The 18062-nt window shown below is 33.5% G+C and overlaps 4 protein-coding genes across 8 annotated transcripts; 2 read left to right on the top strand and 2 right to left on the bottom strand.

The window, feature by feature from the left end:
- Nucleotides 1-338: 338 nt before the first annotated feature.
- Bm9530 (Uncharacterized protein) lies at nt 339-6032 on the top strand (the record flags this gene model as incomplete). Of its 2 annotated transcripts, XM_001897919.2 has the most annotated exons (14): nt 339-356; nt 1110-1240; nt 1474-1586; nt 1966-2106; nt 2318-2523; nt 2822-2999; nt 3312-3423; nt 3761-3840; nt 3980-4138; nt 4397-4472; nt 4714-4855; nt 5297-5408; nt 5493-5645; nt 5854-6032. In XM_001897919.2, the coding sequence occupies 14 exons, from the start codon at nt 339-341 to the stop codon at nt 6030-6032; spliced, it is 1800 nt and encodes a 599-aa protein (XP_001897954.2). The 2 variants fall into 2 exon arrangements, with proteins under 2 accessions (XP_001897954.2, XP_042931106.1); XM_043075172.1 differs by lacking the exons at nt 339-356; nt 1110-1240 and having other exon boundaries at nt 1478-1586.
- An 815-nt stretch (nt 6033-6847) lies between these two features.
- On the bottom strand, nt 6848-8320 carry Bma-memb-1 (Uncharacterized protein; the record flags this gene model as incomplete). Of its 2 annotated transcripts, XM_001897920.2 has the most annotated exons (4): nt 6848-6976; nt 7293-7482; nt 7648-7845; nt 8193-8320. In XM_001897920.2, the coding sequence occupies 4 exons, from the start codon at nt 8318-8320 to the stop codon at nt 6848-6850; spliced, it is 645 nt and encodes a 214-aa protein (XP_001897955.2). The 2 variants fall into 2 exon arrangements, with proteins under 2 accessions (XP_001897955.2, XP_042931107.1); XM_043075173.1 differs by lacking the exon at nt 8193-8320 and having other exon boundaries at nt 7648-7712.
- Nucleotides 8321-10979: 2659 nt separating this feature from the next.
- On the top strand, nt 10980-13923 carry Bma-ddi-1 (Uncharacterized protein; the record flags this gene model as incomplete). Of its 3 annotated transcripts, none has more annotated exons than XM_001897921.2 (8): nt 10980-11183; nt 11576-11749; nt 12036-12138; nt 12488-12727; nt 12952-13083; nt 13187-13322; nt 13577-13674; nt 13784-13923. In XM_001897921.2, the coding sequence occupies 8 exons, from the start codon at nt 10980-10982 to the stop codon at nt 13921-13923; spliced, it is 1227 nt and encodes a 408-aa protein (XP_001897956.1). The 3 variants fall into 3 exon arrangements, with proteins under 3 accessions (XP_001897956.1, XP_042931108.1, XP_042931109.1); XM_043075174.1 differs by having other exon boundaries at nt 11109-11183; XM_043075175.1 differs by lacking the exon at nt 10980-11183 and having other exon boundaries at nt 11621-11749.
- A 1517-nt stretch (nt 13924-15440) lies between these two features.
- Bm6558 (Uncharacterized protein) lies at nt 15441-16964 on the bottom strand (the record flags this gene model as incomplete). The annotated part of the gene is made up of 4 exons (XM_001897922.2): nt 15441-15737; nt 15968-16197; nt 16324-16546; nt 16821-16964. 4 exons carry the CDS (start codon nt 16962-16964, stop codon nt 15441-15443), a joined length of 894 nt encoding a protein of 297 aa, XP_001897957.2.
- Between the last annotated feature and the right edge of the window lie 1098 nt (nt 16965-18062).

An 18062-nucleotide genomic window follows, 5' to 3' on the forward strand; every position in this document is an offset into this window, starting at 1 on the left:
CAATGGATCTATTTCTGAGGACAGATGAATCGCTCTATTCAAATATTTTCGTAAAATTTATTAAAATGTCGATGTCATTCTCTTTAAATTCTGTTTCTATTATGTACTTTATGGAATGTTGTGAAAGTTGTTCTTTTCTTACTTCATTCTACGGCAATGCGAAATCATTCCATGCTGCCAGTCCATTTCGGCATTGTAATTCAAAAATTTTTTCCTTCTATTTGATCGTTTTTTGAATACTTTCTGTTACGTGCCTTATTAAATTTATTTGAGCTTCTCTGACCGAATATTATTCAACTTCTGTTTTCAGGAATCCTCCGAGTGAACAGAAATTTCTGATGGTTTATATCGGAATTGTAAGTTCTCTTATTTATGTAAAAGTAACTTAAACATAATCAAAACCCTAAAAAGTTACACCTATGTCTTCTGATAATTTTCAGTTTTTTTAATGGGGAGGTTTTGAAGTTTTGATAATCAAATTTATATTTAGACTCATCTTGATTTTGTATAAAATCTTAAGTTTTTTCGGCATGTTTTAGTATGGAAATAGTTTAAAATAGCTCTTAACTTTTCGCGTTCGATTTACCATTCTATTCAAATACTCTACTTACTCAACTAATAGCAAGTTTAGAAACAATAATATTGCTAAAAGCATAATGTGTGTCGAAGAATGAAATCTTTCAAGCATATTTGAAATTACATTGAATAGATCCTACTTGGTCGAGCTCTTATAGGTCTAAAATGTTGATTTCAAGTGGTCTAAAGAAAGCAAGTTAATACGTCACTGATCATTCTAAAAATTTTTGTCGAAGCTTTTGTGGAAATATTTCTTACTAAGTCAAAAATGAAACAAAAAAAGATGATACAATACCCCGAAGACCAGCATTTGACCGTTCTTTCCCAAATCTTTGCCTGGCTTGTCTGACTTGTCCGAGGCAAAATTGTTTTAGTGATACTTGAAGACTCCACACTCGAAGGAGTTTAAGGATGAAAATACAATCAGATGACAAAAAAGATTAAAAGAGACCAATTTTCAACGAAGGTAGAGAACACGTTTGGCTAAAAAAAAGATACCATTAGTCCAGTAACTGCCGTCGGCTACTTTCTAGGCCAACAGTGACCACCAGGGACACCAAGACCCAAAGAAACAAATAAGAGCAAATGCATATGTTTACCTTTTAACGTTGATGGCCGCAATGGGTGGATTACTATTTGGTTATGATACTGGCATTGTCTCCGGGTAAGTGATAGTATCTTAGCTGGATTTTGTTCTCTTCAATTTCTTTTTTCACTTTATTGTCTTTTCCGCTTTAGTTGTGCTAAAAGTTAGATTTCATTGCAATGATTTTCAATTACACATTTGTTTTTTAGATGCAAATTGTTATCGCATCTCTTCATTAAGTCGCATAAGAATTACAATTAAGAAAAGTTTGTTTTCTTTTTTACTTTAAAATAAGCAGAACTAATTTTCAGCATAATGCTATACTTGCCTCATAATAAATATATGGATGGTTTATCAACTGTTTGGCAGGAAATTATAATCAGTATAACATCCGGAATGGCAGGTATTGCTGCTCTAACCGCAGGTTATTGAAGTTCCTTTTGAATTTTAGTTTTTAAGCCATTCTAATATTTTACCTTCAAAAATATTTCGAAGGAGAAAATGCATCATCACGATTAATCGATAAAGATGTTAGCACTTTTGATGAGTATCCTATTTGGTATGTTATCCTCTATTTAGTATTCTTTTTTGGCAAAGATTCGAAAGTTTCTTTACATTCCAGCCATTTGTCTTTGGACTTCTTCTCCCAGTCCACCACATTGCTAGCAGATGCAATCTTATGGGAAGCAAATTGTATTTGCTGTAAAAATTATTTGGAATCAGTTTTTTGAAGTAGTTTAAAATTCACCTAAATTTTATGAAATAACAAACCTGTAAAAGTTACTTAAAATTATCAAACATAGGAAAAAGCAGCGATAAATTCGGTCGTCGAAAAGTGATCATATCGGCCACTGTGTTCTTTATCGCTGGCGCTATTATTTGCGGTGTTGCTTTCGGTCGGTGGACATTGCTTATTGGACGCATATTGTTGGGGATTGCCATTGGTATCAGTTGAATATTTTATGTCTCATATTAATTTACAGGAAATTTTGATAATAATGTTATTTGTAATAAAGGATCTAATACTTTTAACAATTAAAATTAGAAGTAATGGAATTAAAGATGAAGTTCTCCTATTAACAGGAAAATGCTAAGATACCGAAGTAAACCAATGTGAATCACTTGCAATTACTTTACTGTTATACAGAATTACAGGATTTGCGTCCATGGTTGTACCCGTATACATAAGCGAAGCGGCCCCCGCGAGAATACGGGGGAAATTGGTAACAATTTATCAGTTCATGGTGGCATTTGGATTTACGGTCGCCAATGCTGTGGCGGCGTGGTTCGCTCATTATGATCCAGTGAATATTGGTTGGCGCTTGATGTTCGCATTTGCTGCTGTGCCGGCTTTAGTTCAGGTACTATAATCTTTACTTTCTTTCAAAGATTTCGACTTGTTTAAAATTGTAATTTCGTAAAACAAATTGACTTTACTATGTAAAAAGTTTCTATAACGTTAACATCACTGTAAAAGGAGTTTCTATGACTTCACATAGGTTCATAATTCTCATTTTTCAGAAATTGAAAAACTTTCGGGAAAAATTATTTGAAGGAATGGCTTTTAAAAATTCAGATGTAAATTCGAAATTGAAGCAACACCGAAAAATGTATTTTCAATATATCCCTTTCACTGTGGAACTAACGAAATCAATTTAGCTAGTCGGCTTCCTTTTCCTACCAGAAACACCACGTTACCTAATCAATCACGGGCGTGAAAAAGAAGCACAAGAGGTTTTGCACCGGTTATATGATAACGATAAGGAATGGATTGCTTATGAGATGGGTGAAGTAGCGCGTGAAATGAGACGTGAGGCAATACTTCGTCAAGAAAGCGGTAGGTTAACTTAAATAAATAAAAAAGACCTAAATAAATTAATTAAGATTTTCATGCCAACATCATACCACATTTCTTTTCACAATATATCATTAGTTAGCATTTCTTCTATGTAACTTAATCTTGTTTCGAACTTTAGATGGAAATTGAGTAAAATATGTTACATTTGCTTAGTATGAGCTCATATTTCCCTTCAGCATTTCCTCTCATCGTTACAAAGTACATTTATTAATACTCCTTAAGTATCAGGAACTGTGTGAAATAGTTTGCATACAAATTTGAATGGATATGAAAATGATATGTTATTGATAGGAGATGAATTCGTCCTTCGCAGAGTGTTGAGAACGGCGCATGTACGAAAAGCTCTGGCACTCGGCTGTGCTTTGCAGATGTTTCAGCAGCTTGCTGGAATAAATACTATTTTGTAATCCTTTTCTTTCAAAGTTATAACTTTTAGAAATTTGATAATTATTTTCTCAAACTAGTTTATTGTTTTAGTGCTGTATGCATGGAAAAACAAACCTTTTAAAATTAACGATATTACTACCTCTGTTTCTTGTTTCGTTTTGTTTTGCTTTTTTTTCTTTTTCTTTTTTTAGATGTTTATAAGGAATAGTGCATCCATGCTTATCGATCTTTCTTATGAGAATATGAATGTTATCCTATCATTTTGATTTAAGTAACCTCTTTCGAAAATTTTTGAAGTATGAAATGAACTTGAGTTTATAAAGACTAAATGGAAAATTATTTATCAATTTAAGATATTATACCAGCAGCATTATTCGTTCTGCTGGCGTACACGATAAAATTACAACAATTTGGATTTCATGTGGTATTTCAAGTAAATACTTTTTTTGTTTCAAGTAGTTTTTTAACTGACCAATCTCTGTTGACCTTGTTTTAGCACGCAAGACTCTAATAATTACTAGGATCTATAAACTACATATTTTTTTTGCAATTTTCTTTTAAAAATTTTGTAGCTGTGCAAGCGGTAGGGACAATACTACCACTGAACTTGATCGAAAGACTTGGGAGGCGTACTCTTGTGTTGTCGTCTCTAATCGGTGTTGTTATTACATTGTGTATGATGGGTGGTGCGTTCATTCTTATCAATTATGATTCCTCAAAAATTAATCCTGGTAAGTGATAACTGCTGATGATGGTCAGGAATTGTCGGCATCGGTAATTAAGTTGCTACAATTATTATATGTAAATGTGTAATAGATAATTTGCGTTAGTGTTGTTAGCACAAGGCAAGCTTTTCAGGAAAATTCTTTAAAAGAATGAAGTAAGAAAACTTGGTATTGAATCATGAAATACTTTCCTAAAAGTGTTGCTATCTCGACAAGATTTAGTTATGAAATACTCTCTTTTACAAGAACCGATCCTTTTTTAAGCGCAGGCTTATATTGGTATAGATATGAATTCTACCAACACGAACAAGGAATTACTAGACTTATGCTTCGGATTCAGGTGAATCAAAAGATTTACTAATTTTTCAACTAGACATGAAAAGCAATAATTTTGTCAAAATAGCCTTCTACATACTCGAAAAAACAATGCAGTTTTTCGAATAATAAAGATTTTAATTCTGATGTGCACTTCATGTTCAGAATTGATATTATTTTAGTGAACTTTTTATCAATCTGATCATTTGAAAATAACAGGTGAAATATGCAGCATCCGAGATTTCGAAATTTGTTCGATGTTACAGGAATTGCGATGAATGTGTAACATCAGAATATTGTGGATATTGTAGTCTGAAGGAAGAATCTTCATCATTACCAACAACTTTTGGGCAGTGCCTACCTGTTAATTCAGAAAATATTCAACACTCACTTTATGGATACTGTAAGGTACGTCTTCAATAGACGTATCTTATACTTAAGATCAGTTGATCGCTGCACAAACCTAAATCAAAAAAAAAAAACCAGTTTAGGATAAAATGATAATTAGTGACTCCTTTTCTAGAATGATTAATAAATGAGATTTTAATTTGTGGGATCGATTAAAATTTATATATCTTGTTAGCTGTACCTTATGATAAGGGATCTCCAGGAAAATTATTGCTGAACATGATGGGACATATTCCGAAAAGCCTTTAGAGGAACTAAAGACAACCTAGAACGGAACTGTTTGAGCTGTTGATAGCTCATTGGTAATAGATTAATTGAAATGCACTATCACCAGAAACACTGACCCATCAAAAAATCGTTACAAATTTGTTCGGAATAATTGCAATTATTTCATGTTCACTTTATTTTCTACTTCATTTTGAATTTAATGCTATTTTTCAGGATAGCATGAACAATGCGACTGCTTATTCATTTACTGATACATCTTGTAAAACCCGATTTACAGCATTACCAATAGTAATTATGATACTCTACATTTCTGTTTATTCCCTTGGTAAGTTTCTATAGTTCAAAACAAGTTACTGAAAGACTATTAAAAAATTTTCTTAATTATCCCCCAAAGTCATCAGTATTTCAGGTATGGGTCCAATCCCATGGGTTTTCAATGCCGAGGTTTATCCGATTTGGGCGAGAGGCACATGTGTTGCTTTATCTACATTTACAAATTGGACCTTCAATCTTTTGATGTCGTTAACATACCTCAGCTTAAGTCAAGCTATCACCAAACATGGTTCTGGCGATCTTCGCACTTTTTTCAAAACTTTTTTTTTCAAATGAAACTGGTGATTTATACATTACTTAACAAAAAGGAAAGGATTAAGAACAAAAATAATAACGTGGCTCTACTGCATGAGACTATTGTAAGAATAGAAGTTAAGAGTATTCAAGAAAGGGCAGAAAACTGAAAAGTTCAAGACGCTTTGATGTCATAATTTTAGGTGCGTTCTTCTTATATGCTGGTATTTCATTCATTGGCTTCATCATATTTTATTTCTTTGCGCCGGAAACACGTGGAAGACGTATTGAAGAGATTGAACGATTATTCATGAGTGAAAAAGAAATAACACCTGAAAGAAATCAACGACACGAAAAAACCGTGTCTGCTTCTGTTATCTAATCTTTTTTCTGTAATGTGAACTATATTGTGCTATGAAATAAGTGGATTTTGTGGTTACTGCTACCAAAGTAATAGATTTGTGATTAGTGGCATAAAAAAGAAACTGAGATCAAATAAATTTTCAACATTCATTCAGAGGTTAAATGAATAGGGCAACAATGTGACTTGCTATAGAAATAATTCAATAAAGCAATAGAGATACCATGTACTGTTGAAAAGCATTTACTAATACATTTTGTCAAAACAATTTTACAAATTGTTTACAAAATAAGAAACAAAAATTATGAAGAATATGAAGGGAAACAAGTCTGGGTAAGCAACTCTTTAGAAATAATATTAAGGGCTACCGTATTGATAGGTCGGGAAAACAAATTTTGTTAATTCAGTCTTTTCAAAATTAGTAAAAAACATAGCAATCATATAATCAAACTATAAAAAAAAAAACAATATTTTGAATATTGAAAATCGATTTGCTTTAACTCGCACAGCAGTTTGCAACTGAAAAAAGGAAAAAGAAAGACGATAGCAAGTTCCGTTTTATGAATAAGTTGGAAGCAGTCAGAAGACCTTTGCAGGAAATTCTTGCTATTGATTGCACTATTGAAGCCATAAAACTTAGCTGTAAATCGTGGTGAAACATATCAAATTGAATTTTTCAAAAACGATAAAAGAAAAGGACAATTATGCATCCGAAATCGAAACAAAATTTGGCATCAGTTGTATCATATTTCACAAAATTATTCACTGACAGTGGTCAAAATAAAAATTGTTTTCTTGCAAGACTGCTAAAAAAGGGACGCTATCTTAAAAAGCACTTAACTTTTCCAAAAACGATAAAAGAAAAACATAGAAACAATGAAAGTCATGCAACCCACACAAAAAATAATCCAGTCTTCATTCAATCGCCTTTCAATCATTTGTAATGTTGTCGATGATAAGCCAAGCTAAAATGGGCAATAATTATGTACCTAAACCTTCATTCGATAACAATGACAAAAATCGCATGTTCAGCTAAATTTAATGCTCATTAGAAGCATTTATTTCCTCACTAATGCATTTCTTTAAGTGTAAAACTTTACAAAATACTTCCATATGCTATGGTATACCTACTAAGAGGAAGATTTTCTCTCATTGCAAGGGACAAAACATAAAAAAAAATTTAAGTGAACATAATTAATCTGCAGCTTCTCCAGCTGATCTTTGTGTCATTTAATTTTTCTCTTTGAAAGATTACAAATTTGCATATTAAGAACTATTTACCGTATGCCCTATACTCAGAACTTTATGCTTGATCCCTCTCAACCCTACTCCCTGTGAGCGAATCTGCTCAAGTATCGCGCTTCCGTGGCTAATAAGTTCATCAATAGCATTGTGAGAGGAATGTAAATGATCATGGAGAACTAGTTCGCAGTCTTCGATTGAGACATGTGTTGTGTCATTTGGGCGAAATCTGAAATTGCATTAATGAATAATATAAACTGGACTCTGGAATTATAAATCAAAAAATTGAATTAATAGAACCAAGCTGAAAAAAACTAAGAGCCCAGTTACGTCCCCAAACTCCTTTCAAAAAAAAAAAAAAAACTTTTCCCACCTCTCCACAAACATAAAATACCTTTGAGTAAGAAGTTCTTCTCTTTCAGCAATGGCCCTCCATTTACTTGTCATACGCATGTGCATATTGTCAACTGTCGAGTGCAGTGAATGACAATCGAATTTCAACTGATCCACTTTATATTTGACAGTACGTCGACGATGTGGTGGTTCCTTGCTGACAAATATATCTAGACGTCCACAATTTCCATCAATCTGCCTGCATGTTAGAACTAAATTCGAAGAGTTTAAATTTAAAATTAAGAGAGAGATTTTCAAAAGTCTATCGACCAATCACAGTGTGTTTGATCAAGAATCGAAGTATCAAAAATAATTGCTAATAATCCTTCCTTCATTTTTTCTGCCAGCGTCAAATCCCTACTCATGCATAAGACCTAACTGTTAAGCATGACTAATTGAACTTGGTGTTCTGTAAGATTCTTACATAGCGTTCTTCAGTTTTTCTACATTAATACTCAATTAATGAAATCATAAGATGTGAAATATCACACTAAAATACAATTTCGCAAACTTTATGAAAAGACCAGATGTGGAACCAAAACTTACTTCAACCGCTGGTAAATATTTTGGATAATTTTCTGAGCATCGCTTTCATTTCGCATGCTTTCCAAGGTACCTAAGTCAAAGTGTACTTGTTGCAGCAGACTATTTGTTTCGTGATACAAACTTTCCATAATAGACTTACTTCCCTGCTGAAAAAGAAAGAATTTTATTTATCATAAATCATGCAATAATTTCTGACAATGGAGGATGCATGAAATGTATAAGGCAAAGTGTGGAATGTATGTATAGCTCCGCTCTAGCACAAGTAATCATCAGAAGCATGTCTAAAAACAATACAATGATGACAACATGTGCCGAAAGAATTTCATCCGTGGTTTCCTTTATGGTCAACCATAACCACTTGGCGATAACGGGGCATAGCCAAGGACAATACGAAAATAACGGTCGCAGAGCAGTGGATGGGGTGAAGCGCACTGTTGAGCAGGGGGGGGGGGCTGTATCATGATTCATTTCTCTTCTTTCGGTTAATTTTTGTGCATCTCACTGTTGAGTTTTCAAATAATCCTGTTAGCTACTTTGAAAAGTATAAAGTACTGTGAGATCCATTATTTCATAATTCTTGTTACCTTTTGAAGATATTAATTTAATCTTCATTTATCGATCGATAAATTGTGTTCAGAGTGTCATTTGTCATCAATTGTTAAATACTACAAAATAACTTTTTTGACTAATGACTTAATGACCCTTCATTGTGTTTCTTTTACCGTTTGTGAAATTTTATTAGTTTTAAAACCCTTCTTTTTTGAATTTTTTCCTGACGACTTTGTACAGACGCCTCCCACTAGGTAACTGAACAATCGTAGTAGCTCATAAACAGTTCCATGTGCTCCTGATGGCTTAACTTCTATGCTATCATTGCTGTACTGTTATACTTCCTTGATCATTATAAGCATGAAAAAGGATCTCAAAATTGAAGAATCGTTGGAGGAGATTTTTAAGATGAATTGTGTGGATGCACTACTTTTTAATGCTGATATTACTAAAACATCGAAAAAGTTGTTCTTTAATAGTATAGTCGAAAGTATGAGCAAATGATGTTGTTTGAGGACAAGAGAGAAGGATGATTTGCTTATTCCATTTAGTTAGGTTTACAGGGAACTTTTGTATGTTCCCAATGTAATTAGCTCTCATTATCTCAGTTAATCCCATAAGCTTAGAGAATTAATTACTAACAGTGTAGTCACATAAGTAGTGATAATTTTATTAAGATCTCTCAGTAAGCTTATTATCACCGTAAATTCACTATTTTGTTTCAGTAAAGAGCATGGAAGATTCCATTTTCTCCTATCTGTACATTAATCCATGCTGTAAATTAATTGTCGAAAATTATTGAGAACATTTCTACGATTACTCAGTATTACCATAGGGGTATTATTAAGAGACATCTCATCATTATGGAAAGAGATATTTATATAATGGATGGAATAAATTAGAATAATTTCCAAGTGAAGATTTCAGATTGAGAATCAAAATCTGTTTCAGAGAACTCGAATACTCATTTTTGCCATCTGTAAGGAGTTCCCAGATATTTTTTTTTTTTTGTTTTTGTTTTAACTGTGCAAATGGTGGTGAATTACATAGCTTTTGTCTGAACTGAATGAATATTATGCAGGCCGTCGATCAGGAAGTATGCCAATCGATGTATATTGTTACGCCTTATTTAGAGCACCTGTTGCTGAGCTTGGTAGCAAGCGGAACTATTGAATTAAATTTTATTATGCGTAATATATGTTTGAAAGTTTTTTGATTCAAATTGGCCTTATATTGCTTCATTCAATATGTCTAGGTATATTCAAATCAAGCGCTGGTAATTATTGGTGGAGTTATTAATTGGTCTTAGTTTGATACGAGTCATCTGCTAAGTACAATCAGTTCCTATCGTGCAGTTGAAAAGTGAATTTGGCTTCTTAATTATTTACTAAGTATTTAGCCCTATTAATCCGAGGATAAGTCTGCGATATATACCTCCTTGTTTCTCTATACAGTTAAATTGACCTTATCGTTTTTATAATCAGTTATCTTTCTACGTTTATAGTCATTAAAGTTTACGGTTTACTGTTATTATGATTATCAAAATGAGACACGAGCAATTTGAGCGCCTTCAACGAAAAATAAGAAGTTTGCAGTTGTAACTTTTTATGATCAAATAATAATAACAATAAACCGATATAATTTATATCACATAGGATTTTCTCGGTGAACTACATTTTGCAATGCACTTAACAAAACTGGAGGATAACTCAACTCTGGTGAAACCCGGATGAAAATTGTAGAATTTTTTATAGTAATCTCTCTTAATTCAACTTTGAGGTTTTTTGCGCGTGCTTAGCAGATATATTTTATTGTCTTCTAATAATACAAGTTTTGATGAACGTATTTGACTTTATCACTTAAGTTTGATAAATTTTGTTAGTAGTTTCTGGAGCGGTTATCTGATTAGGATAGGTATTTAAGCCTAGGAGTGAAATTTCATTTCTGGAGTGAAATTTCTACTTCAAGCTTAAAGGAAAGTTTCTATGCTTCTTTTAATTTATTGAACTCCATTTCACTTTCGAGTTGTATTTTTAATAAATCTATTTTTTAGAAATCATCATTATCGATCAATTACACAAGTGCATATGTGCCAGTTTAATAATAAAGAAATATAATTTCTTGCTAGCTTTTTGTCGGAAAATTCTGAGAAACTTCAACCAGTCAATCAATCGAAATTTCAGTCTTATAAACCAAGTATATTCAAAAGTGGAAAATATATCGGCCTGAGTTACTGCAATGAAGATTACAGTCACATGCGACTTGACTGGTGCAAATGTGTTTCCACTCGAAGTAAACAGCGACATGGAAATGGAAAATTTTTTGGCACTTTGCAGATTCGAAATTCCTGTCCTGAATGGTGTACCGATGTCGCAGTTAAAAATTATTCATAATGGTCATACAATAAATGTGAATGCAAATAATTTGAAAACAACTTTGAATGTTGGTTTTAACTAAATCTTAATAGGTTGACAAAATGACAACTACGTCAAGTTAAAGAGACTGTTGGAAACTATTTATGAATTAATTTGTAGTTTATAAAAAAAAAAAGATTTTTGATTCTAATATTCTAATAAACAAGAACTCTCCAACATAAAATTTACTCCGAAAAATACTACATTTTGGAAATATATGGTCTCATTACCTGTGTTTATGATCAGCTAGTCTTGTTGAAAAAGAAATTTAATTCTTAAGGGAGCTTCAGGTAATGCGAAAAAATTTAATTTAATTTTACATTCACACTGTGCTTCTGTTGCGGATTACCATTTTTGAATAAATGTAACGTATGGAAATGATAAATTTCTGGAAAATTCACTGATAATATCTTTTTGCAGGACTGGAAAATATACGACAATGATGTAATTGTTCTGGTAGCAGACATGCCGACAACATCATCCGTACAACCTCAATTTTCGAGTGCTGTGATTACTGATTTAGTAAAGTCAATTAGAGTGCCACAAGACAGCATGCGTCGCGACAAGAATCTGAAAGACAGTGAACTTGCTGAAGTTATTTTTATTATAGCTATACTTTATATACTGTCTAAAAGTGTCATTTTAGTATGAAAGTATGAAAGAAAGTAGTTTCTTAAAACTTTCTTCAATGTAAATAGTAAGTGAGCCTTGCATTTTAATCTAAGCTTTATTTCGTCCAGTTCCTACCAGCAATTATTTGAGGAGAGAAGGAGGAAAGAGTAATAGTTTCATCTCTAGTTGAAAAATCTTATAATAGTTTATTGTGCTGAAAACAGAAATATTCAGTGCTGTTAATCAAATTTACACATTTGTTTTTTAGCTTCGTACGTTGTTCGATGGACTCCGGAATAGCGCAGAACGTCGTAACCGTTTGCGTAATGTTGTGCCGAATTTAATTGCTGCAGTTGATCAAAATAATTTTGGTAAGAAATCTAGCATAATACTTGAAATATGCTTAAAGTTTTGTTGACAGTTGTCTGAAGAAAAGAGTTTAATGGTGCATTAGCTTCCTGATCTTTCTCATTTTTTATACAGCGGATGAAATTTAGCAGAAATAAAAAGTGCAGAAGGAATATGTTGAAAGAGTATTTTATTTTATTTTTTTTTAATTTGTACTTAAAAAAAACTCTTTTTTGGCTGGTAGATCAGTATAGCAGCTATCATCATGACTTTACATATGATTTGCTTAACTTCGTTTTCAGTTTTCATTTATATCTTGCGAAAACATAATTTTGTTCATATGTTCAAGTACTGATGACGATTCTGTTGCAGATATGTTTAAAATGAAATATATCGCCGAACGACAAAGTGCGTTTGCCCGAGAACGAGCAATGCTTGATCCAACAAGTGCCGAAGGACAGCGACTGATTGCGGAACAAATCCAACGTGAAAACATCGATTTTTCACATCAGTTCGCAATGGAACATATGCCAGAAGCTTATATACCTGTATCGATGTTGTACATCAAGATGAAAATAAATGGGGTTGAAGTAAAAGCATTCGTGGATTCAGGTTTGTTTGACCAACAGGTATTTCTGTTGAATACTTTAATAACAGATATATTAAAGTGACGATAACTTTTGCAATGAAATTTTCTTTTATAATAAGTTTTCTTGTTAGTATTTTATGAAAATCTTTCTTCATTATGGCGTTCTGTTATAGATTTCTTTATTTGAGAAGTCTACTGGTTCACCAGACCAACTTTTAAACTCGAAGTCAAAAGTTCCCATTGCCAGGAGCACAAGTGTCGATATTGTCCGATTCCGTTGCGCAACGTTGTAATTTGATGCGCTTAGTGGATCAAAGGTTTCAAGCAACGGTGCACGGAGTTGGTGGTGCCCAACAATTATTAGGAAAAATACATGCCTGTAAGTGGTAATTTTTCTTGTACTACAGTATTGATCGGTGATTGCAACTACAAATAACGGGCAGTCATATGCATGTTTTTATATCAGTGTTGTAATGTTTTAGGCCAAGTTCAAATTGAAGAACAATTTTTCTCATGTAATTTTGATGTTCTGGCAAATCGTGATATTGACGTTTTGCTTGGCCTCGACATTCTTAAACGACACCGTTGTGTCATTGATTTACAAATCAATTGTTTACGGTGAGATAATTCTTTATATTTGATGTTAAATGTTCTTGACATTGTCGGTTGGGCTAGTACAAAACTATGCAATACGCAAGTGTTTAAATGAAAAACGAAAAATGAAATTAAGTGGTGATTTAAAGCTGTACCATTCATCCCGAGATGTATTCAACGCCTTATTTTTAATTATGCCGAAGTTTGATTTATTAAAAAGAAGGCATTGAATATCTACCGGGATGAAATGGTACAGGTTTTATAAAAACGTTTCACAGATTCGGTGAATCAGCAGTTACACATTTTCTACCAGACTCAGAAGTTCCGCAAAGAAATCTTGAGCGATTTGGGACTACAAATGCGACCACTGCGAATGGTATATCTTAGTAAAATTTTTCTAGATAAGTTTAAGATTAAAAAGCAGTCGCTAGTTTCAGTTTACTTCAGCTTTTTTTTTTGTTATGGATTGGAATTACGTTTTGCAGTGGAAGTGGATAGCGCAAAACTGGCTTCACTGATGGCACTTGGTTTTGAAGAAGCAGCAGCTCGTGCAATGCTTATACAGTGCGGAAATGATGTTGAAGCGGCGGCCGCAAATTTATTGGCTAAGAAGTCACCATTATGAACGAGCTTGGGTGTATCAAGAGAAAAGATAGACATATAAGCAATTGTTAGATTGCTTATGATTCAATGTGAAACAAGTTTGAAGTTGGTTATTATTCATAATAAACCATTTACACCTTTGACTAAAATTCTGCCTCTGTGGGTTGCGCAGTTTGACATGATTCTTTGAAATACCTAAATAAATGACTATGGGAGAGCACTAGGTTTCCGAAGATATTACAAAAAAGTTATTCACCATAAATATTATGAAATCATGTCTTACTGTTATTTTAAATTACATATGCATTGAAGATAACAGTAAATGATAAAGATCCATAGCATGTGAGTACTTCATATCCTGTATTTAATAATCTTTTGCAGACAAAAATAAGATATAGTTCATACTCTTCGTCCTGTAATTGAACCCCACCTGAATTCCTGCGAACTATCAAAAACCTCGATCCTCCACTACTTTCAAATATTCCTTTTCTTTTCACATTTCCCTTCTATTGTTGTCCCTCCCATCCCAAGAATTTTGCATCAATTTCATACTCTAGAATAAAAATGCGCCGGAGTATTACAGAAGCACCTGTCTGGAGTATTCCATTATTTATTCTCTAAAAGTGGTAGAAATCACAGGGAAGCGGACAATTATATCCGCGGTTTTCAACGATGTTGATAGCCGGATAAGCCAACTGGCTAATGTTAATTGAAGCACGTTACGGTCTGCAAAAACCCTTTTAAGGTCCTCACTACCTACTCGGTCTTGCATCGAAAAATTTTGTTGGAAGACCGACAAAAAGAATGAGCACGACTCAAACCCTAAATACACTGTCAATTTTTCAAAACTTCATTCAATTACCGGTTTGTAAATTTTATCAAAATACAAGAACTAAAGCCGTATTGATATATCTCAACCGGCAGAAAAATGCATGTCTTCACATGAAACAATATATGCTACTGAATATTAAAAAATGGCAAAGTTGCCGTAAAGAAAAAGTTAACATCAATATTCCAACAATTTTACCGGCAACAACAACCCGAACTTATCGAATTAAATGAAGACTACAACCGGAAATTTAAAAAGAAAACTCAAGAAAGAAAAAAAAACAAATCATTATTTGGCTTGCCGCAATGACGGAGCTGTACCACTCTATAACCTGATAGAAGATAAGCCATGAAAATCTGTTTTGTGAACAAAAACACGCATAAATCTCCGTGCCAACTGGAACAAAAACACGCTTTGCAAATTTCTCGAGATGAACATAAGAAAAATCTAGCAATAAAGCATTAATTAACTCAGTAAAAGATAACAATGCTGAAATAGGAGATTATGATCATGACTGGGAGTGAAATAATCATTGATACGTGATCTTTTGGTGATTTAAGACATTTCAATACTATTTTTCGTACGGATATTTTACAAATAAAAAATTCAGTACTTCTACATGAATCAAAATTAGGAAACCACAAAAATGAATGATCTCTAGTTAAATGAAGAAAAGAACCTATATTTATTTCCAGTCAGCAAGCGTCACATTAAACAGTACGAGCAGAATACCGCTTTTTTGCTTGATATAATTCACTCTTCAGTCGCATATTTTCGACACGTAAATGCCGATTTTCTTCTCTCACTTCACAAATCGCATTTTCAAGATGAACGATTTGCTCATCCTTGATATTTACTGCTTTACCAAAATCAGTAATTTGACGCTGAAGTTGCTTGATTTGCTCATCCTTCATTTTTTGTTGCTGCTTTGCTTTAGTACGTGATCGTCTTACGGCATCATTGTTTTTTTCACGTTTCAGCCGATACAATGGATTTTTTTTTTCCGCCTGTAAGAGAAAAAATTTATTTATGCATTTATTAGTTTATAAAAAAATGAAACATCAAGTAACTATATCTTCAACAAATTAGGATGGAAATATATAAATAATCAACTATATTGTCATATCAGAAATTGTTATGTTAGAAAAATAACTCATCCGCCCAATATTTTCAACTCCATTTTAAGTTTCAAATTCAAAGCTGCTAAAGACTGCTAAATGAATGTGTCCAAGCATACTTCTGGCTTCAGTGAATACTTTCTAGGCTTGATAGTTGGTGTAAAAGAGATTCCGATCTGTTCTGGCATATCCTTCTTCACAGATATTGTCGGCCGAGTTTCTCGCTCTCCTTTCCTGTCCTCATTAGTTATTTCCATTTTTACGGGCTGGAAATTTGCTGCAAAACCCGATGTTTCCGGAACTGCAACCGATACATCATCCAGACTTGCGCCCGATTTTATAGCTTCTGCTGAAAAATTTACCTTAAGAATCTATTTTAACCCCGAATTCAGCTCCACTGTAACAAAATAAATTAGCAGAGCATGAATATGCCCCATAAAATGACCTAATACATCGAAAAGAAGTAGCATATTACCAATGCTTCTCAAATCTTCATACTGAGTAGTAGATTCACAAACACCATGTTGCATTTGTATGTCACATTCCAATACCCTTTGTTTATCAACCATGGGCTCCAGATCTTCACCGCCGTCATCTATCCCTCGAAGATCTCTTAAATACGGAGTTAGGTCCATGCTCTGATCCATAAAGTCAAAACCATCTTGTTCTTGCAACTGCTGACAGAGCATTAGCGAATCCTAAAATTCCATCATACTGCAAAAAGGTTCCTTTTCATGATCAACTGATTCTTAACTTTACCATATAATCCGGTAAATAAGCGCTTTCGCGTAACCCTAACCCTAAACGAAAGGTATCAATAACACCCTAGCCCAAGAAGAAGAAAACAATGTAAGAATAAGAATAATAAAAATAAATTTCTTCAAATCTGTCAAAGCATGAAAAAATAGGTACAGTAACGAGAGGGAGACTGAAAAAGCAAACGATTAAGTAGAGAAAAGCTCAATGCATTACTTGTCGATCAACTGATTGCGCAATACTATCAGTAACAGTTTTCAGACGATTTCGTCCATCGAAAGTTTTCATATTCATAGAATACCTGCCGTCACAGGTGCCGTTATTTAACATACTTTCCACACTTTCGATATTTCTTGACATGTCTGGCAATTTGATTTCACACAGTCGATCAAATGATAAACAAACATATATCACAACCTTGAAGGCTAAAAAATTGAGTATAATTCTAATGACTAGGACACACTACTAAAAATATGACGAACAAACAGGAATTAAAGTTCAAGCCTAAGTTAACTTATAAAGAAACACAGTTAATCTTTCGTTCACATGTTTCACCACTTGATAACTTCTTGACTAAATGCTTTTTACGTCCATGTAAAGTGAGCCCTACTTCCATTTTACAAGAATACCACATAACACTAACGAAAATATGTAAATCTCTTTACAGCAAAAAGCAAGAAGATGAAGATCAGCGTAAAACTGAGCATAAAACCGACCAGGGGAAACTCCAAATTTAAACGATCAGTTTAATCAAACAGACAGAGAAATACTTAAATAACACCGAACCTACGACAAACCAACGACTCAACAAAGCGATGTAAACGAGATATTTCTAATCAACACATTACTACTGTTCCTTCGACTACCATTATTCACTTTTCACTTTGTCCTCAATTAGTTACATTAAATTAAAAAGCAAAACAATTATTAAAAAATATTGAGAAAAGAAATAGTTAGAAATTCAAATTTCTGTAATCAACAAACAATACAAACTAAACAATAGTAATTTAAATGTTAGAATATAACAGTTCTGCTGCCAAAGCCTTTCCTCGAAATTCGATGAATGCAATTGATAAGTCATCACTCGTGCCCTTAACACATTTGTGAGAGTGAAAAGGGAGACCGGGGAAGACTTCTGATGAGCCAGCGACCAAGAAGCCTGTGTCCCTAACACGACCCAGCAGAACTGCATCTACACCCCTCGGCGTATACGAAACGCCTACTACGACAGACACAACCACACACACACACAGGCTCCGCCTCTCCTCCACAAAAAGACTCATTTCTCAACCAACCTGCATGAGTCATCTCCGTCACAATGTAGTTGTTTTATGGCAAGTCAGCTGACTAGACCGCTGCTATCTTCCCAACGATTCTTAAAGTGATTACATGCATAAGAAACTCTCTCAAAATACAAGAAATCATTTCAGGACCTGATAATGCTTATGCAGCTCTCTT

This window comes from Brugia malayi, assembly GCF_000002995.4.
Source record: "Brugia malayi strain FR3 genome assembly, contig: Bm_v4_ChrX_scaffold_001, whole genome shotgun sequence".
NCBI classification, from domain to species: domain Eukaryota; kingdom Metazoa; phylum Nematoda; class Chromadorea; order Rhabditida; family Onchocercidae; genus Brugia; species Brugia malayi.